Here is an 18281-nt window from a genome sequence, read left to right on the forward strand (position 1 = left end):
CAAGAACAAGCTCTGAGCACAAGATCCATAGAGGCTGGGGTCTATCACACCAGGCAAGACCCCAGGTGCAGATGCCCCTGAGACAATCCAGCACATAACAGCAGGGTGTAAGATGCTAGCAGGCAAGGCATACATGGAACGCCATAACCAAGTGGCCGGCATAGTGTACAGGAACATCTGTGCCGAGTATAACCTGGAAGTCCCGAGGTCAAAATGGGAGATGCCCCCAAGGGTGGTGGAGAATGACCGAGCTAAGATCCTGTGGGACTTCCAGATACAGACGGACAAAATGGTGGTGGCTAACCAACCGGACATAGTGGTGGTAGACAAACAGAAGAAGACGGCCGTAGTGATCGATGTAGCGGTTCCGAATGACAGCAACATCAGAAAGAAGGAACACGAGAAGCTGGAGAAATACCAAGGGCTCAGAGAAGAGCTCGAGAGGATGTGGAGGGTGAAGGTAACGGTGGTCCCCGTGGTAATCGGAGCACTAGGTGCGGTGACTCCCAAGCTAGGCGAGTGGCTCCAGCAGATCCCGGGAACAACATCGGAGATCTCTGTCCTAAGATACTGCGCATATATATATATCTGTATATATGTGTGTGTGTGTGTGTGTGTGTGTGTGTGTGTGTGTGTGTGTGTGTGTGTGTGTGTATAACTTTTGAAATCATGAGCCAGCACCCCTCCTGGCCTTGAAAACAGCACAGGATAAATCCACTCAGTATCCACTAAAATAACCTGTGAGTTTTCACTCCTGACGTTTCTTTTGTTGCGTGAAATTTGTTTTGTTATTGCATATGTCTGTTTGGTTGCTTCCTGTCACTCTCAGCTCTTTGAGATAATGTCATCCTGAACTTGTTCTTAACTGGGTCACAGTCACAGCGGCAGCGCTGTTTCTCCTGACTGTAATAAGCACGTCGGCCACACGGTGGCGCCATCAGGGCTGCACATAAAGCTCTTTTTTAAATAAACAAAACAAAGCGATCAGGAGTAACTTCTGGTTCGTTTTGGTTTGTGAAGCTTCTCCCTCAGGATGCCGAGCTGAACGCAGCGGTCTATTTGTTCTCCATCACTAACTGATTCCTCTCCTCTGGTTGCTAGGCAACACCTACATGACCTGTTGTCAAACATCATTGTTCGGCTGTTTTCTTGCTTTTGTCTCAACCAGCAGTTGTTGCCGTGAATTATGTCGCTGTGTAAAGACAGATGGCCAGACTTTTCTATACATTTTATATAGAGAGAGATAGCTCTCTCTCGCTCTCTCTCTCTCGCTCTCTCTCTCTCTCTCTCTCTCTCTCTCTCTCTCTCTCTATATATATATATATATATATATATATATATTTTTTTTTTTTTTAGTCAGTCTGTTTTACTGCCTGACAGGAAGAAATTTGTGTTCTACTATTTTCAATAGGGTTAAGTTACGACAGCCAATGACGGCCTTTGAAAACAAAAATGCTGTAAAAGAAACAATAGGCAAACAACTCAGAAGGGTCGAAATTAAAGATTAAACTCATGAAATAAAAATGAGAAAAGCTGTATTTTATTGGATCAAGAACCAACTCACTTTACTTTTTTCATAAATGTACCAGTTTTCAGCAGTTTTCTTTTCTAAAGCTTAACTTCGTGCTCACATTCAAATTACATGTCTTATCTAAACCTGGTAAAAGTCACATCATTTAATTCTGTTCTCTGAGGGAAAATATGCCTTTTTAAAGTACAAGGTATATGTATTAGTAAATATCTCTGCAACAGAATGGTGACCTCTACAGATGTACCCCACCTATCCCCCCACAACACTGGGATGGGCTCAGTGGATGGATGGTTAGATGAATAGGGTTTTCCTTGGTTCAGATATCAAATTGAAACATTTTAAGTCAGAGCCTGCCAGGCAGTTCATTGGGTTATCTCTGTGGAGTTTTAGATTATGATGTTATGCAATGTGAACTTGTGTTCCTATTTATCTGAAGACACTTCATATTTCTGCAATTGCATTTAGAGTAAAAATCAGGTGTCCATATAGAGAAAAGTTCAGAGAGAAAGTTCCTAATAATAAACTGCAGATCTGCAGGGCCCATCTTCTGTGTGAGAGCTTATGTAGCTCAGAAAGTCTCCAGCTAGCAAACTGACCTGAAATATTTGGTCGTGAATCCCATCCTAACCCTTTCAAAATTACACCTACACAGTTTTGTTCTGAGAAAAGTTCTCATATCACACAGCAAGAAAATGTCACATTTAGATGCGGAGAGTTCAGATTAAAGAGACACTGAGAAAAAAGGCAACTTATAACTGCAGGATGTTTTTTCTGCATTTACATTCAAAATATACTAATAATACATACTAAATAATAACACTGATTACATACTTTTTGCATACTTAACTGAAATGAATAAATTGTATAACGTAATGTAATTGTTACTTATAATATGTATGTAACTTTGTAATTTCAAAATGTTGTCACCTCTTGGCCAGGACTCCCTTGAAAAAGAGGTTTTTAATCTCAATGGGACTTTTCCTGGTTAAATAAAGGTTAATAATAATATTACTATAAATTGCAAAAAGTTATATGTAAAAGCAATTCTATATTTAATTTAATTTATTTTTTTAATTAAGCTCATTATTTTGTGTATGTATTTGTTTGTCATGTCAAATGTATTATTAGTAATAACTATATATTTCTGCTATTATTCTTATTAGTAGTAGTTGTAGTAGTAGTAGTAGTATACAAACAAAAGATTTTTTCTAATAAATAAAATATTTATTATAAAGTTTGGATTTTAAAATAAACACGGAATAAAAACAAAGGTCTGGTTGACGTCCTGCCGTAAACGTGCCGTGGCAGCCGTCCCGGACGTGACGTCATGTTGTGTTGATGTTGTGACCGGACGCGCTGTGGACGGAAGAGGGAGACGCGTTTTGTTTTTATTCAACTAAACCGTTGAAAAGGAGCAGAAACGTCGCTTTTGTGTCCATTTCGGGTCGATAAGAGCCTTAGCTCGGTGATTGGTGCCAAACGGCCGGGCCGGAGGGCGAGTAGACCGTCTTATTTGATCTAGAAAGGGAGGACTTGTCACCCTCTGACCCCCTCCCTGCTTCCTCCACACTCTCCACCATGACTATTCTCCCGAAGAAGAAGCCTAGCTCCGGGGTCGGCGTCTCGGACCACGCAGATGACAGCGATCGTCGGACCGGCTCCGACCCTCACCAACATCCTCACCCGCACTCAGGGCGAACTGGAACCCGACCGAGGGCTTCCCCTCCGCCTTGGTCCTACCAGCCCGCTCCACCCTCCGCCAGGGACGACAGGCGGAGCATTGAGGCGAGCTCCCGGCCGCAGCAGGCCTCTCCGCCGCCCGTCGGCTCCGTGTCCCCTGTGGGGCCGGGCGATGGTCGGGACAACAGCGGCGGAATGGTTGCCGGGTCCCGCGGAGAGCTCGTCGTGTCGTCCGGCGTCGTCGGATGCGGCGGAGGCATCGGCAGCTGCTGCTCCGGGCCCGGGCTGAGCAAGAGGCGGAGGCAGGCAGGCACCTGCTCCGGTGGGGTGGTGGGGGCGCTGGCCGGCGGAGGCCAGCCCGGGGTGACCGGACCGGGAGGTGTAGGGTCCAGCCAGGACACGGAGGAAGGAGCCGGAAACAACAGCGAGGACGAGTACGAGAACGCCGCCCGGCTTCAGTCCATGGACCCGGCTACTGTGGAGCAGGTAGGACGCTAACGCTAGCTAACATTAGCAACAAGGCTAACGGAGCTGCTAGTGCTCCTGCACAGGTGATTTCCGGCACTTTTACCAGAACTCAGGTACTTAAAGACCGAAAACAAAACGTATAAAATCAGCACAGGCCACTAGGAAGCAGAAAATAAGGATTTAAGTTAACTTTAAGAGGGAAGAAATTGCTGTTATTGTTCGGTTTTACGCTTAAGCCCAATGAGTCGTTTCCCTCCAGAGGCAGGCTGTGGGGACAATTGGTGGTGGTGGAGGGGGGAGGGGGCGTTCATTAAGTAACCTGCTAATCATGTCTGCTCACCTGAGGTCTTAAGAGAAACCCGTTTGGGGCAACCATAGCAACAGCACGGACGTTTGATCACCTGGCAGTTAAACATTTACCCCAAAACTAACCACAAACACACTCTAGGCACACATTTAAACACTGTTAAAGAGAGCTGCATTTGTCTCCACGGCCCATTCAGGTGAGGCTAAAATAAACAGCCAGATGTTCCCAGATTGGAAGGATAATAACTGCTACATACACGTTTTTGAATCGTAATATTACGCATATGAAATATAAACTAAGAATTAAAATATTTTCATGCCACTATTTCCAGGACGCATTTTTGTCAGCTCTCTGTTGAATATAATAACACCAAACGCTTATTTTACCTATTGATTAATTTCAATTAAATGTTTTTCTTTGTTCAGAAGTCGCCCATGTTCAGGGTTTGTTTTTTTTCTTGGAGAATGTGATGAGGTTTTGTACAACTCTTTACCGAGATACTTGACTGCATGCTAGAAATTCTAAACACGTTTGTTGGACACTTGTACTATGAAACAAGTTCAGGGTACGGATATCCTCTCTGTATGTTCTGTAACCTTAACATGGATATTATCAATATACAAAAAAAACAACAAAAAGTCAGAAACACAGGCAGGTCTGCAGACAGCTGAACACCTGATTTTTACAAAGAATAGAAAACTGTGAACAATATGGTTAAACGGATAATACAGACTGGGAGTAACACAGCTGCTGCAGACAAAGCAGCAGATTGTTAGTATGAATGTGTGCGCACTTTGGCGTTTTTGTCAATAAGACTGGAAAAGACCTGCTATGGTAATAAAGTTAAAGTCTGTTTGAAGTCAGAGAAGAAAGCCGACTGTGTAACTAAACAGACTTCTCACAGCTCTGTCATTAAGACATGAGCGAATTTGACTGATTAGAATTTTTGTTCAGTTAAATCATTGTTTATATGTGTGTAAGAAAGTGTTATTCTTTCAGCTGCTGGTGGTGTTCAACAGTCTGAGAGTGAGTAAAGAATAAATGTAAAAATCCTGAGGTGGTTCATCCACTGACTCGGTCTCCATGTAGACTTGATAAAAGGTCTACAAGTACAAATAGGTTCTTTGTTTTAGGATTATACTTACAATCATAGAACAGTTAATTAAAAAAAAAAAATGTAGTCAACCAGAGGCAAAAATCAAGTAATTATGTTGTGTCTTAAGAATCTGTATTTATTCCTGATGCTCATCAGGAAAACAAAGACTTTAAACACTCTTTCTGCAGTGCAGTGAGGTCAGCAGGATCTTCCAGGAATGGTGACGCTGTTTCCTGGAGAACTGATTCGTCACTAGGCGGTGATTTCATACCTCTTGCTCTCTTATCGTGAACATGGAGCAGGTTAGGTCTGCAGCCTAGTTGCCATGGCAATGGTGAACCTAAGCTTAAGATGTTAACTGCCTTTTTAACACTGAAAAGTCGGGATTAAACCAGAAGTTTTACTTGACTCAGTGTCGGGGATCCACAGAATGACAAACTGAGCCTGAACCGAAGCACTCTGCAGGGAGGCTTTTAATTTGAATCTCAAGCAGAATAGATGTTTGATATTTACGGATCAATAACGCGACTATATCAAGCAGAAATGAACTTTGAAGTGCTACTCAGTTTGATGTTGGAGGTGTTTCTGATTCAGTAAAAAGGACTAGATGTTACAGTCCCTGGTTGCTTTAAATGGAGATATTTCTAAGTTATATCCGGTCTTTAGTATTTTCTGGTGCAGGTTAAATAATTTTTTCTTTTGCTTTGATTTATATATGAAACTGTTGTTTTTTCCTTGTATTTTAAGTCGAGTTCATCTCTTTACAGCAGTTTGTTTTTTGCCCCTCATTAAATCCTCAAACTCGCTTCTTAGTTCAGATTGAGCCAGATAAAAAAATCTATTTGGAGGGAGTGATAAGGAACAGCCTATTATAAAATCATAGAACATCTGATGGAAGTTCTCTATTTTGTGTGCTTGTTAGTTGTTTATGTGTTTGTTTTGGTACAATAACTTTGTATATTTAAGGAAACCTTGCAAAATGTTACCTTCAAGATATGATAACAAGTTAGTGGCCTTCCAAGTACAGGGCACAAGTCAATTCACCTCATTTTGTTAGCGTTTTGTAGTCATTATACTTCATAACAGGAAATGCTGAAAAACACTTTAAAGTTTCATTTTAAAAAAACTGCAGCCAAATCAGTTTTGTTTCACAGTCTGCAGACAGAATGTCCTTTCATTTAGAAATTTAGATTGATTTTTCTGTAACCAGCTCTGAGCGTCAGCATCATGGGAAATGTCATAGTTTCAGTAGAAAAACGGCGCCAATTTCAAGTCAGTTTTTCACCAGAGAAAAACCTCAAGGGTCATATATCACAGTGGGACATGGATGGCTGCTTATAACAAATCATAGCACATGAAAGGTCTCTCTGTAACCTACATTTGCCAAACTCATTTTCCTAATATAGAAAAGTTACTGTACCAAAGAATTTGCTGATTACGAGGATGTCAGGTTGAATTAGGGATGGGAGTCGGTAACCAGTTGCGTAGAGAACCAGTTCCCAGTAGTCCAGTTCCTTGGGGCTGTTAGTCTGCTTGTCTGTCGATCACACTTATCGGTTCGTGCACTTGTGCTACGATCAGTTTGTGTGTCGGAGGAGGAAAATAGTGGTGCAGGATATGGTCATTAGTTTTATTTTTACTGCACAAAGAGTGAGTGCGGTGGTAAAGTGTAAACTGCAACGCTAACTAGCCAAGAACCCAGAGTGACTTAAAGCTGAGTGAACACTGACCCCAGCCCAGCAGACACACCCTGAACTTCAACAGGTAACAAACTGATGAGCAGTTTGCAGCCTCCGTTTGTACCTGTTCATGTCTCTACAGTAGATTCACCGTGGCGATCGCTTTAAAGTCTGTTTGTGCTGGTTTTCATCTTTGCTGTTGGCTTTGTTTTCTGCTATAAGAGGCTTTGTCTAATACTAAGAGACAGATTATACGTGTGTCCTCAATAGGATTTGTGTTGGTGTGTAGGTCTGCAGTTTCAACTGTTAAATGAGAAATTACCTCAGGCGGTGTGTTTTAGGTCATTTTACACAGTGACGTGAAAGTAATGTAAGAACTATATAATGAATTACTTTCTTCTGGGAGTAATTAAGTAATGTACTGCATTTTTACATGTTTAAGAAAAGTGTCCTGTGTAATGTGAGTAATAATTACTTTTTGAGTGATCATAACAAAGAGGGGAATTGCGTCCACACAGCATGCAAGTAATTTGTATGAATGTAATGTCTTTGATGTGCTGCTTGGTGATGGTGGTGACTCAAAGAGGAGCCAGTGAGAATCGACAAGTCATATCGATAATGATAAATAGAACAAATAATACTTTACAAAAAGTTAAAAATAGCCCAGACGAAAGAAGCTCGATCGAAGGAAACGTGTAAACAAAACCGGGCAGTTCAGCAAGTAAACCTCTGTGTAAAAATCTAAATAAAGTACATTAAAGTGCTGCAATGAAACACAGCAATAAAGTGGCGCTAGGGCTGTGCGATATGACCAAAATCTCATATCCCGATATAAGACATCTATCGTCCGATAACGATATAAATCCCAAAAATGTAACATTTTCTGTAAATTCTGTAAATCTCGGGCAGCTCGACTTGCGTGAAGTGTTTGCAGCTGCGCGTCATGTAGCTGGAGTCGAGTGTTTTAACCGATGCATGAAACTATACATTTTTAGACATAAGTTGTAACAGCCTCCGTTTTCTTTGTGGGTATTTATTACACGGCGTGCTGCGGGTAGGGCTGCACGATTTTGCATAAAATGAGAATCACGATTTTTTGGCTTAGAATTGAGATCACGATTCTCTCACCATTTTCTTTTCCAGTATAAATATTTATTGCACTTATTAACTGCACATCAACTTCGTAACAGTTGAGACTGAACATAAAAACAATAAATAAACATAAAAAAAAACAAATGTCTCACGTTTTGTTGCCGCAAAATGTTGTACTGCTTGAAATTCCGTCTCCACCGTTGCTCGACGCTGCGTGTATAGAGCAGGTAGTGCAACAATAGAAAAATAGTTGCGGGACGGCACTGTGTAGCGTTTGTCTAGGGTGTTGATCATTCTCCTAAATCCCTCGTTTTGCACAGTGTTGATGGAGCCATATCTTTGGTCAGGTGATAAGTGATAGCCTCCGTAATTTCTTTGTGCCTGCGGGAGGTCGACGGGTATAGGGAAGCGCTGTATAAGGTTCCCGTTATTGATGTTTGGGTGGTTGACCGGGACGGATTTTCTCCTGTCACTTTCTTGTCATCCCTGACGTGCTCTCCGTTGTTTTTTCCCTGCTAATTTTAGCATCACACGGCACAGCTTCTGTACCACGTGGTATAAGGCTCCGCCCTTGTCATTTGTTGAGCAGGAAGAGTGAGCGCTTGTTTTCATGCAGATTACGTCCCGGATCAAAATGCGGTACAATCGTCGTCGTCGTCTTTTTTTTTTGTTTTTTTAATCGTTGTCATTTGGAAATGAGATCGCACATAAGTATGAATCGAGATCGCGATTTTCTAACGATTAATCGTGCAGCCCTAGCTGCGGGGAAAAGCCTGTTCTAACGTTTGAGTCTAAGGTTTATTTTTTAGCATCTGGCGGCTCTTTTTGGCTTCTCATCCGTAAATAATCTGCATCTTTCACGTGATTCAGTTTATTTTGAAAAGTCTCAACAGGATCTTGAGCTTTATTGTGAAAGGTTTATGTGGGTGGTTTTACCGTCGTTATTGCTAAAGACAACACATAAAAACAGGCGCTTGTCCGTCCATAGTGTGGTTATATTAAATATAAGAGAAAGAGAGAACTTTAAGAAATTAATATAGCCACTACAGTGACCATCAAAACATTTATTTTGCGTAAAATGAAACACAGACGTTTTTATATATATCGTTATATGGAACAGCCCTAAGTGGCCCTGTAGAGGCCAAAGCATAATAAAACAGAATTGTGCAATTTCTTTAATTCCTTGTGTCTCTTTCACATAACGTCTCTGGTTTGTTGTTGTTCTTCAGACGTGTTGTTGTATTAAAGTGAAAGCTGAGGCCGATGCCACGCCGCGGTCATGCTTTTTACATTCGTTCTGCTCCCAGCCTGCAGCTTTATTCTCAGAAATCGGAGCATTTTCTTTGCCTGAAGTGGTCCGACCGGCTCGCACAGCAGCGATCGAGCACTGACAGAACGAATCCGTTCAGAACTCGTCTTGTGACATTTGTGTCCTGCTGTTAAACCCAGCCAGTTTTCAGTCCTGTTCACGAAGCCGTCGCTGACTCGCACTTTCGGTATCGGTGCTTTTTATAACCTGTTTGTGTTATGACAGATGTCCAGTGTTAAACATGTTATTGTTTTTTTTAGCCTTTCTTCATCTGACTTTAGTTCATGGTTTCACTTTTTGTTTGACTAATGAGCCAAGTGTGACTTTTTATTTAAAGAGGAGCCATTATGCTAATTTCCAGCTGTGTGTTTTTTATTCTTGGACTCTACTCTAGGGCCTGTGAGGGATGATTACACACACAGGTTGAGGCGAACAAACTTTCTTACCTCGGTTGACACAGATTTGTCTGTTTTCCTGCTTTTTTTGGACCTGTATTTAAGTTTGAGTTAATTAAACCCTGTTTAAATTAAAATTAGGATTATAAATTATATAAATGATCACAGTCATAGCGGAAGTCCAAAACATCTCTACATTTTAGAGTAGCTTTGCATGACTCACAGTTCAAAATAAGGCTTATGTGATTTATCCTGGTCCTCGGTGCAGCTCCTCAGCTCATCAACAAATACAGAATATAATGAACCTGTGAGACATTTTAGACACATAAACAATAAAAATGATAAATATGGTAAAACTGGGGTTAAAAGCACAGCTATGTTTGTGATTGTAAGTTTTATTTCTGTACTTTTAGACTGATCCTCAGAGAGGGAAATATCAGGGTATGTCGTGATTACAGAAGTGTAAAAGTGCACATGATAAGGAAATAAACTGTTTTTAGTTTTGATTATTTGCTTCTTCTTCTTTTTTTATAAATTAAAAAGCATCCTGTTCAGCAGTGTCTCAAAGAGGAGTAAGTAGGTATTTAGGGCTCCTGAGATCACCTGAACATCCGCAGTGTTAGAAACCAGTGTGTCTGCTCCACTGTTATTGATCAGCATTAGATAACTGATGATCAGGATGGGAGGAGCTGCTTTTCCCTGCAGAAGATCTCATTCATTTGTTATGTCCAGCCACTAACCCTGGAGGACTTGAGCACCATTTTCCTGCTTTAGCAACCAAACGGTGAATTTAATTATTCTAGAAAATAACACAGCAATGAATCAATAATGGAACTGAGAAAACTGTCCTCTAGGTCCTCACATATAATGCTGCTCAGGCCCAGTTCACTGACTCTGTCTGTGTGTGTCTGTGTGTGTGTCTGTGTGTGTGTTCAGCAGGAGCACTGGTTTGAAAAAGCTCTGAGGGAGAAGAAAGGATTTGTGATCAAGAAGATGAAGGAGGATGGCGCGTGTCTGTTCAGAGCTGTCGGTGAGTAATTAAAACACACACACACACACACACACACACACACACACACACACACACACACACACACACACACACAGCGTTCTGGTGTCTCCTGAGCTGGTTCCCTGCACTTCCTCTGGCTGACAGCAGATGGCAGTGTTGCAGTAGGTTTGCCCTGATGTGTTTACATTTTACATATAACACTATTTTCAGCTACGAAGCTGAAAAAGGTCTTTGCTGTGTGTTAATTCTCTTGTTTAAGCTAAATTAATTTCATATATTATGTTTTTTTATTTTACATTTTTACATTTTTTAAAAAGATTTCACCTCGATTAAAATGATTTAGCAGTGTGAGAAACAATCAGGACATAAGAAGCAGTCATTGGTGATTAGGTGCAGTAATCATAGGGTGATCTGATAAGTCAGGTAATTTCCCACAATCGTGTCACTTCCTCTCCATGAACAAAAGAGAATGCTGAGCAAGAAAAGAGGTCACACAGTGATCGTTATTTAATGAAAAGCTGTTTAGAAAACCCTGTGGTAATTACCAGGTAACTGTAGCGCTGTAGATAAGGTGGAGCCTTACCAACAGCTGCGAAGCATCAGGTTTTACACAGAGGTGTAGCCAGGGGTGAGAGTGTGATTTGAATAATAATTTCTATCGTAGGTATTACATGAGCCATCGTGGCTACTTCCCAGCCATTAGCCAGTGTTAAGGTGGAGTTTGGCAAGTGTTCCAAAAGAAAATCAATTTAAATTCAAGTTAATGACCCCAGCCAGTTTGTCCTGTTACTCAGCAGCCACATCGAAGCACATCTGGGCACTTTGCTTTGAAATGTCGTTTAAATTAACATTTGTTTCAATCAGCATGAAATAAAAAGTGCAGATACAGAATATCCAGTTAAGATCAGATTTTCAAAATTTATTTTTGAAAGTGAGCTGACTCTGCCCAAAATAAAGGTTTTAAAAGCTTTTCTTACTGGCAGAGAACTGATTCACCTTCATGCTGTGATTATTTTTTTTTCTTCCTCTCTGCTTGTGAAATGTAACCTGCTCCAGAGCAGGTTATGTCGGTAGCACACACTACCATCAAAACACACCAGCAGTCCTGCTCTGCAGTCCTGAGGTCATACTGACACAAGCCTGCTGCTGGGGCTGCTCTGTTCCAACAGGGGGTGCTCTGATGCTGACAGACTGTTCTTTTGTATGAGTGTGTGTGTGTTGGAAATGTGGGTCACACTGTGAAAGATGAAGGTTTCTGTGTGTGTGTTCCTGTAAGCCACACAGAGGTCCTTTCAGTCGAGTCCAGGTTGTCTTTCAGGTAGAGGCTATTGTGTAGCTGCAGTTATATCATCGCACTGACCCCGGCCCTGTGTGTGTGTATGTGTGTGTGTTTGCGCTGCCTGTAAGTACCTGTAAACTCACACCTGTCTTCCTGCTGTTAGATAATAAACTCTGGTTGTTCCTGAGTTTCACCCTGTCAACCAGAATACACCGAGCCTTTATGCTAAAAACAAAACCCTCACATCAAAAATCACTCTTTTTCCTTTCGTTTTAAAATGATCATTTACATGCAGCACAGAGAAGCTGAAGTTGCTGTTTAGTTCATTAACTGTATATAAAGGATGGACGTAACCACAATGGGATCAGAGTGTTAGACGGAGTGTTGTTATGAAGCCTCGATGACTGATCTTTGTTGTCGCCGTCTTGGTGTTTTGTAACCAGAAGTGAAGAGACGCTCTGACTGTGATGAGTTGTTGGCTGGTGAGGACACTCAGGATAATCCTACCTGACTGTAATCGTCATCTTCTTTCAGCTGTTCCCTTTAGGGGTCGCCACAGCGGCTCGTCTCCCTATCTCACCCCGTCTCTACCATCCTCTGTCACACCAAGCCTCTGCGTGTTGTCCTTCACCACATCCACAAACCTGCTCTGAGGTCCTCCTCTTTCCCTCCTGCCTGGCATCATCACCACCCTTTGTCCAGTATATCCACCATCCCTCCCCCTAACTTACAAAATCAGCTTTGTTTTTTGAAATAAGATTTGAAACTAGCGATTGAGCCTGTGACATCAGCAGGAAAGTGTTTGCAGAGAGAAAAGGAGCCGGGGCCTGTGTTCAGAACTTCTGAACAACTGGTTTTTGCTTTGCAGCCCATAGGAGCCCTCTACTGGCCATTTAGAAGAAGGCGGGTTTAAGGCACGTGTTTTGAGCCATCTTTCTAACAACACAGAGGTTAGCACTGTTGCCTCACAGCAAGCAGGTCCTGGGTTTGAATCCACCATCCAGCCAAGGCCTTTCTGTGTGGTGGTAACATGTTCTCCTCTTCGGGTACTCTGGCTTTCTCTCAAAGTTCAAAGACATGCAGTTAGTGGGGTTGGGTTGTTTGGTGATTCTAAATTGGCTGTAGGTGTGAAAGTGTTCGTCTGTCTATGTTAGCCCTGCTGCCCTGGTGACCTGTGCATAGAGCTGGGCGATAGAACGATAACGATATGTATCGCGATATAACTTTTACTCGATAGAGAAATTAAGCTATCGCGATAGACCTCGCCGCTCTTGTCCTCTTAAAAAAAAAAAAAAAAAAAAAAAAAAAAAAGGTCAGCCAATCCAAATTAAGTAGCGCAGAGCCGAACCAATCACAGCCGCAGCGTCACGTCGCGTGACTTGTTACGTACAGCACAAGTGCCAAGCCGCACGTGTGTTTGTTTGGGAAGCAGCCAGCGGGTAATGGAGCCAGCACGTAATGGAGGAAATGAGTGTACCGACTAGAAAAATCAACCGAGCGTGACCGAAGAGAAAACAGATGATGGTTCCAATGCCGGAGAGATTGTCGAACGGAAGAGCCATAGAAGTTCCGTAGTGTGAAGGTATTTCGGCTATTTCAAGTCTGACAAAAAACAGAGTAGCGTGCACTGTAAATGTGCCGAAAGCAAGTCTGGAAATACAATAAACTGGTGCATGCGTCACACTGTGCGCCACGTTATTGTTTCGGTGAAATGAATTTCTACAATACTGTTACTGTTAATTCTACTCTGCAGTGTTTAAATGCTTACATATACACACAGTTACTGTCCCTCCACACATACACTCGGTTCTGCTTCTATGCCCCAGCTTTGTTTACTTTTTCCCACCGAGGCTTCTAGACTTCTGATTGGCCAACATTTCTGCACAGTTAGGAATCTAGCGCCACCTGCTGCTTTGGCACGTTCATAGCAGCGTTTTCCTTCATTTCTGCCTTTATGTGTGGACGGGATTATTTTTTAAAACGAAAACGGAAAATCTCAGTTTTCAAAAATACCCGTGTACGTGTGGACGTAGCCTCAGTCTCTGACTGGAAGCGCTAATTCGTCATTCGGCTTTTGTCAAACTAAAGTAACTGTTAAAACTGTTTGAAAAGCTAAGCTATACAACAAGGAGAGATTGAGAATTTCCTTTTAGTTCTCAGTTTATTTGATACTGACAAAAGTTAGTCAGTTTTGTCTGTTCTTCTGTAAAACAAACTAAGATTTATTTTTAGAATTAATATTTTGTTTCTAAGTGGAATTGACAATTTAGTCTGTTTCGTTTGTTCTATTTTGAAACTTAAACGCTTTAGCGGCTGCCTTTTGTGTAGTTTGCAATATTTGCCTTTATTTATCTGAAAAAGTCTCATGTTCCTTAAGTACATCTACCCTGTTGAACTTATTATGGGAAATAAATATTTAAAAACAAGCTGCTGATTATTTCACATTTTACTTGTGAGCAACGGCACATTTAAATCTTACAAATATAGTTATTTGGCTGATATCGTGATAGATATCGTTATCGCCTGAAATGAAAAAAACATATCGTGATATGAAAAAATCTCATATCGCCCAGCTCTACCTGTGCAGGGTGTGCCCTACCTCGCACCCTGTGGCAGCTGGGATAGGCCCTGAATTAGACAAGCGCAGGAAAATAGATGGATCTTTCTAATAGCCAGCAGGGGTCGACTTTAGTAGTTTCTTGTCATTCTAGTAACTCCTTTAGAAAACAACATTTTTCTTGTAAAATAAAAAAATATTTCTTGGTTTCACACTCGGAGCCACCCTTCTCGTTTTGTGTCCACTTTCAAAACACCACAGTGGTGATAAGCTCAGCTCGAGGCTTGACTACCACTGATCTCACAGTGGCTCCGCCCATCTTTCAAACACGGTGGATGTTTTAGCTGCAGGTGCTGCAGTGGTTAATGGAGCCTGACCAAAGGGGGAATTTCAGAGCAGATTCTGATCATTTTTTTCTTTTATGGAACGTAACCAAATACAACCTGAATAGTTTTTACCGGACCCAGAAGGGTCGCAACCTCGGAACTGGAACTTGATTTCATATTCGTGTTACCTTCCTCTCCAAACTTATTCCCACATAGTGGGTCTACCTCCGAAAGGTGACTGACGACAGACATCAGCATCAGTGCTCAGACACACTGAAAACCTGCAACACATTCACAGAAAGTGAAGCTTATGTTGTTTCGTACTTCAGATAGGGGGGAAAACCCCCGATATAACCGATGTATGATGTCGGGCGAGCGCGACAGAGAGATGGTCGTGCGTATTTTTTTGTTTCTTTTTTTTAGGTTAACGATTGTGAGGCGATGGACGTGCACCTTAAAATGACACGTGCAATGAAAGAAAAAAAAAAGTGTCATGTTTCATTTTCTCTTAGTCCACTTGTGGCTCATCTCGCGTCTGGTTTCAGAGGCCGTTTCTTCTCTCTGATGCATTTCCCCGAAGTCACCTCCTCTGGTGCCTATACGTTTACTTGAATGTCTTCTTCGCTTGGTCTCTTGTTATTCTTACACTTACCCGAACCCCTCTGTCAGCGCGATCACAGCGTACAGAAAATCCAGTGATTAACAGACGAAGTATTTATTGTTATTTTTTGACCCATATTTGAGCCTAATATAATAAAGCAACTACAGATGGTCAAACATCTGGAAAACCAGATGTGCAAAGATTGCAATCTGTATCGCATTGGCTGTTATGTCAGGGAGGAGCCTCTGGAACAGCACACAGCTCATTGGTACGCTGCTGCTGGGTTTAGGATACCCGAGTTTATGGTCAGAATTGTGAGTGTTGGGATGTTTTCTGCGGTTAAGGTGAGCCAGCATCAAACAACAGAGGCCATTAAAAGACATATTTTACAGTCCACCCTTTGCCCTTAACATCCTCATTTCTTATTACTTATTTATTTGTTTGTTTGTTTGTTTGTTTTATTGGGGGGGGGGGGGGGTATTCCCCATGAAAACACATGTTTTAAAATTTTTACTTTAATACTTGGAGCTGCAGTGATGGTCCAGCGTCAAACTCCTGCAGTTGGCCTGACCAGTCAAACGGTTATTTATTATCCTGTTTTTCTTTTAATGTAAAGAAATATAAGTAAACATTCACATTTAATCCATCTGCCAACAAAAGAGGTGATGAACACCCTGGGCAATATTTAAAAAATGATCCACATCCAGGGATTTTCCAGGCTCAAAGTTGCAACTACACATGAAAGCCATATAAATATGAGTTGCCCACATAATATAGGAAATGAGTCTTGGTGATTTTCCTTTGGTGGAAGGACAAAATCTTCCCTTAACATGCAGGAAAAACCCTGAAATCTGCTTATTAAATGTGTAATGGCACTACAAAAGCACAACACTGTCATATTTAGCGATATAATAATAACTACATATATTTATTTTACTCTTTGTGTTACATCCGTTTATATGCCTGTATAGTGATAATGGTCTTACCGCATACTTGACACCTCTGGAGTAAAACTCGCACTGTTCACGCACACACAAAAACAAAAACACACAGCTGATCTCACTTTGATGTGTTAAACCTGCTTTCACACCTTGAAGACCACTTTCTGTTTCGGGTGGGCAGGTGTGTTTTTGCGTGGGTGGGTGAGAGTTGTAGTTTCCCCCCTCGTTGCTGCAGGGGAAACGGCAGCATTTCGCATCAATGGCACCCAGCCCGAGGGGTTGTGACCGTGCCACGGGATGATTTACAGGAAAGACAATGTGGCAGAAAAAAAACAACAACGTTAATTTAGATCTTTCAGAGAGTTGTGATGCTTGAAGTGTTTGCATTTCAGGTGACTTTGCTTTCAAAATAAGATTTTAACATTTTAAAGATGGAGTTACCGCACACGGTTTCAGGTTAGATCAGTTTCCAATCTTTTATCATTGCAGGTTTGACTCCTCCTAATGTTCAAATGTCTCAGCGTTCCTACCAGATCCAGCAGGAAGAGACGTTTTCTTCTTTGTCTCAGTAACTGCTTGTGATCCTTACATTAAAGTATTAAAAATACAGGAAAAGTAAAATGTTGATTTTAGTGCAACACTCATGTCAAAACTTTATGCAGTGATATAATTGTTTTGATATTTTCCCTGTATTTGAAGTCAGCGCTGAAATGAACCCGAGTGCTTAAAGTTACAGCACGATAAGATTAGATCAGTTTCTGACGTGTGCGACTCACTTGATAAAGTCGGCGTGTGATTTTGTCTCCCCGTCGCCTGTAAAGGTTTTTGAGTTCATTTTAGGTTCAGCGAACTCCTCGGTAACTTTTCATATCGAATACTCCACAAAAATCCTCGACTTTCACAGAAATGTCGAAAAAATGACATTTTTTTCATTCCTCTTTCTTTAATCATCTCATGACCCGTCATGTTTATGAGGTGACATTTAAAGTGTCCTGCCCCCCAGTAGTATTTCAGATGTGAATAAAATGAATAAAACCTTCAGTTGCAGCAGTCAAAGTGTCCCAGATATTTTCATTCACTTTATCTGCATGAAATTTCAAATATTTAATATTTTCTCCTCTTTTAAAACAAGCCCTGAAAAACAATCCCGATGGAAACAGATAGTTACAGGTGTTGCCGTCCTGGTGAATGTCCTTCAGGGGAAAAGCCAAAACGTCTCTTGCGTTTCACCTCTGTGCATGCAGGAACGCCTGATGCTGATGAACGACCTGTAAACACAGTCGGGTGTGAGTTCACATTCCTGCTGGGTCATTAAAAATGGCAGATATGCAGGTATTTCTTTTATTGGCGGGATAGTTGCAAAGGAAAACTCCCACAGTTTGTTGTTACGGAGAAAAAGTTGCAAAGGTTTGGCACGTCTCTTGTCCCGACTCTGTTTGTTGTAGAAACAACGCTGAAGCTCTAACATTTCTCGCACGTGCGCGAATCGAATGCCAGCTCGGAAATTTGCCTTGACAGTTTGCTCTCTAACCTGCTGCTCAGCTCACAGTTTTCACTCCACAGGCTTTATTTTTCCACCAGATTGTTGGAAAATCTGTCTTCTTTCAAACAATCTTAGCGCCTCCTAACTGCCCACAGAGCTCCATTTTAGTAGATATTGGATTTAAGGTGGAAAGCAGAAACGATCGCTCTCTCAGTCCCGTGACCACGTTTAACACTCGGAGCACAAACAAAGCACAGATCTGTAGAGCAACGTCTTGTTTTCAAACCACATCAGTGCCAGATGCAGTTTTTCCCTAATTAATCGCCATGGAGACTGTAACTGACAGCACTCGTCAGTTGATGAGCTATGATTGATTTGGCTTCGATCGATCGCTTCTCTCACGCTCTCATTGGTGGGTTTCTTGTGATTGTGTGGAAATGCTAACAGTAGGTTCAGGAGTCGCACCAGTGATTTCTCCAGAAACCACATCAACAGCCAAACATCCCGAACAACACCGTGCACAAA

The 18281-nt window shown here is 41.7% G+C and overlaps 1 protein-coding gene across 2 annotated transcripts in view; it reads left to right on the plus strand.

Annotated features, from left to right (window-relative positions):
- Positions 1-2839: 2839 nt before the first annotated feature.
- Positions 2840-18281, plus strand: part of otud5a (OTU deubiquitinase 5a) — a 37654-nt gene continuing 22212 nt past the window's right edge. Inside the window, exons 1-2 of one of the 2 annotated variants that reach the window (XM_085443171.1) lie at positions 2840-3697; positions 10494-10587. In XM_085443171.1, coding sequence (XP_085299297.1) covers positions 3110-3697; positions 10494-10587 — 682 coding nt within the window. In that variant the 5' untranslated portion in view covers positions 2840-3109. The remainder of the gene's footprint in view (positions 3698-10493; positions 10588-18281) is intronic. The other variant, XM_085443172.1, reaches the window with a different exon arrangement.

Source organism: Copadichromis virginalis, linkage group LG20 (genome assembly GCF_057382275.1).
Source record: "Copadichromis virginalis isolate Kocher_CV1m ecotype Utaka linkage group LG20, C_Virginalis_male_GT1.1, whole genome shotgun sequence".
Lineage (NCBI taxonomy): Eukaryota > Metazoa > Chordata > Actinopteri > Cichliformes > Cichlidae > Copadichromis > Copadichromis virginalis.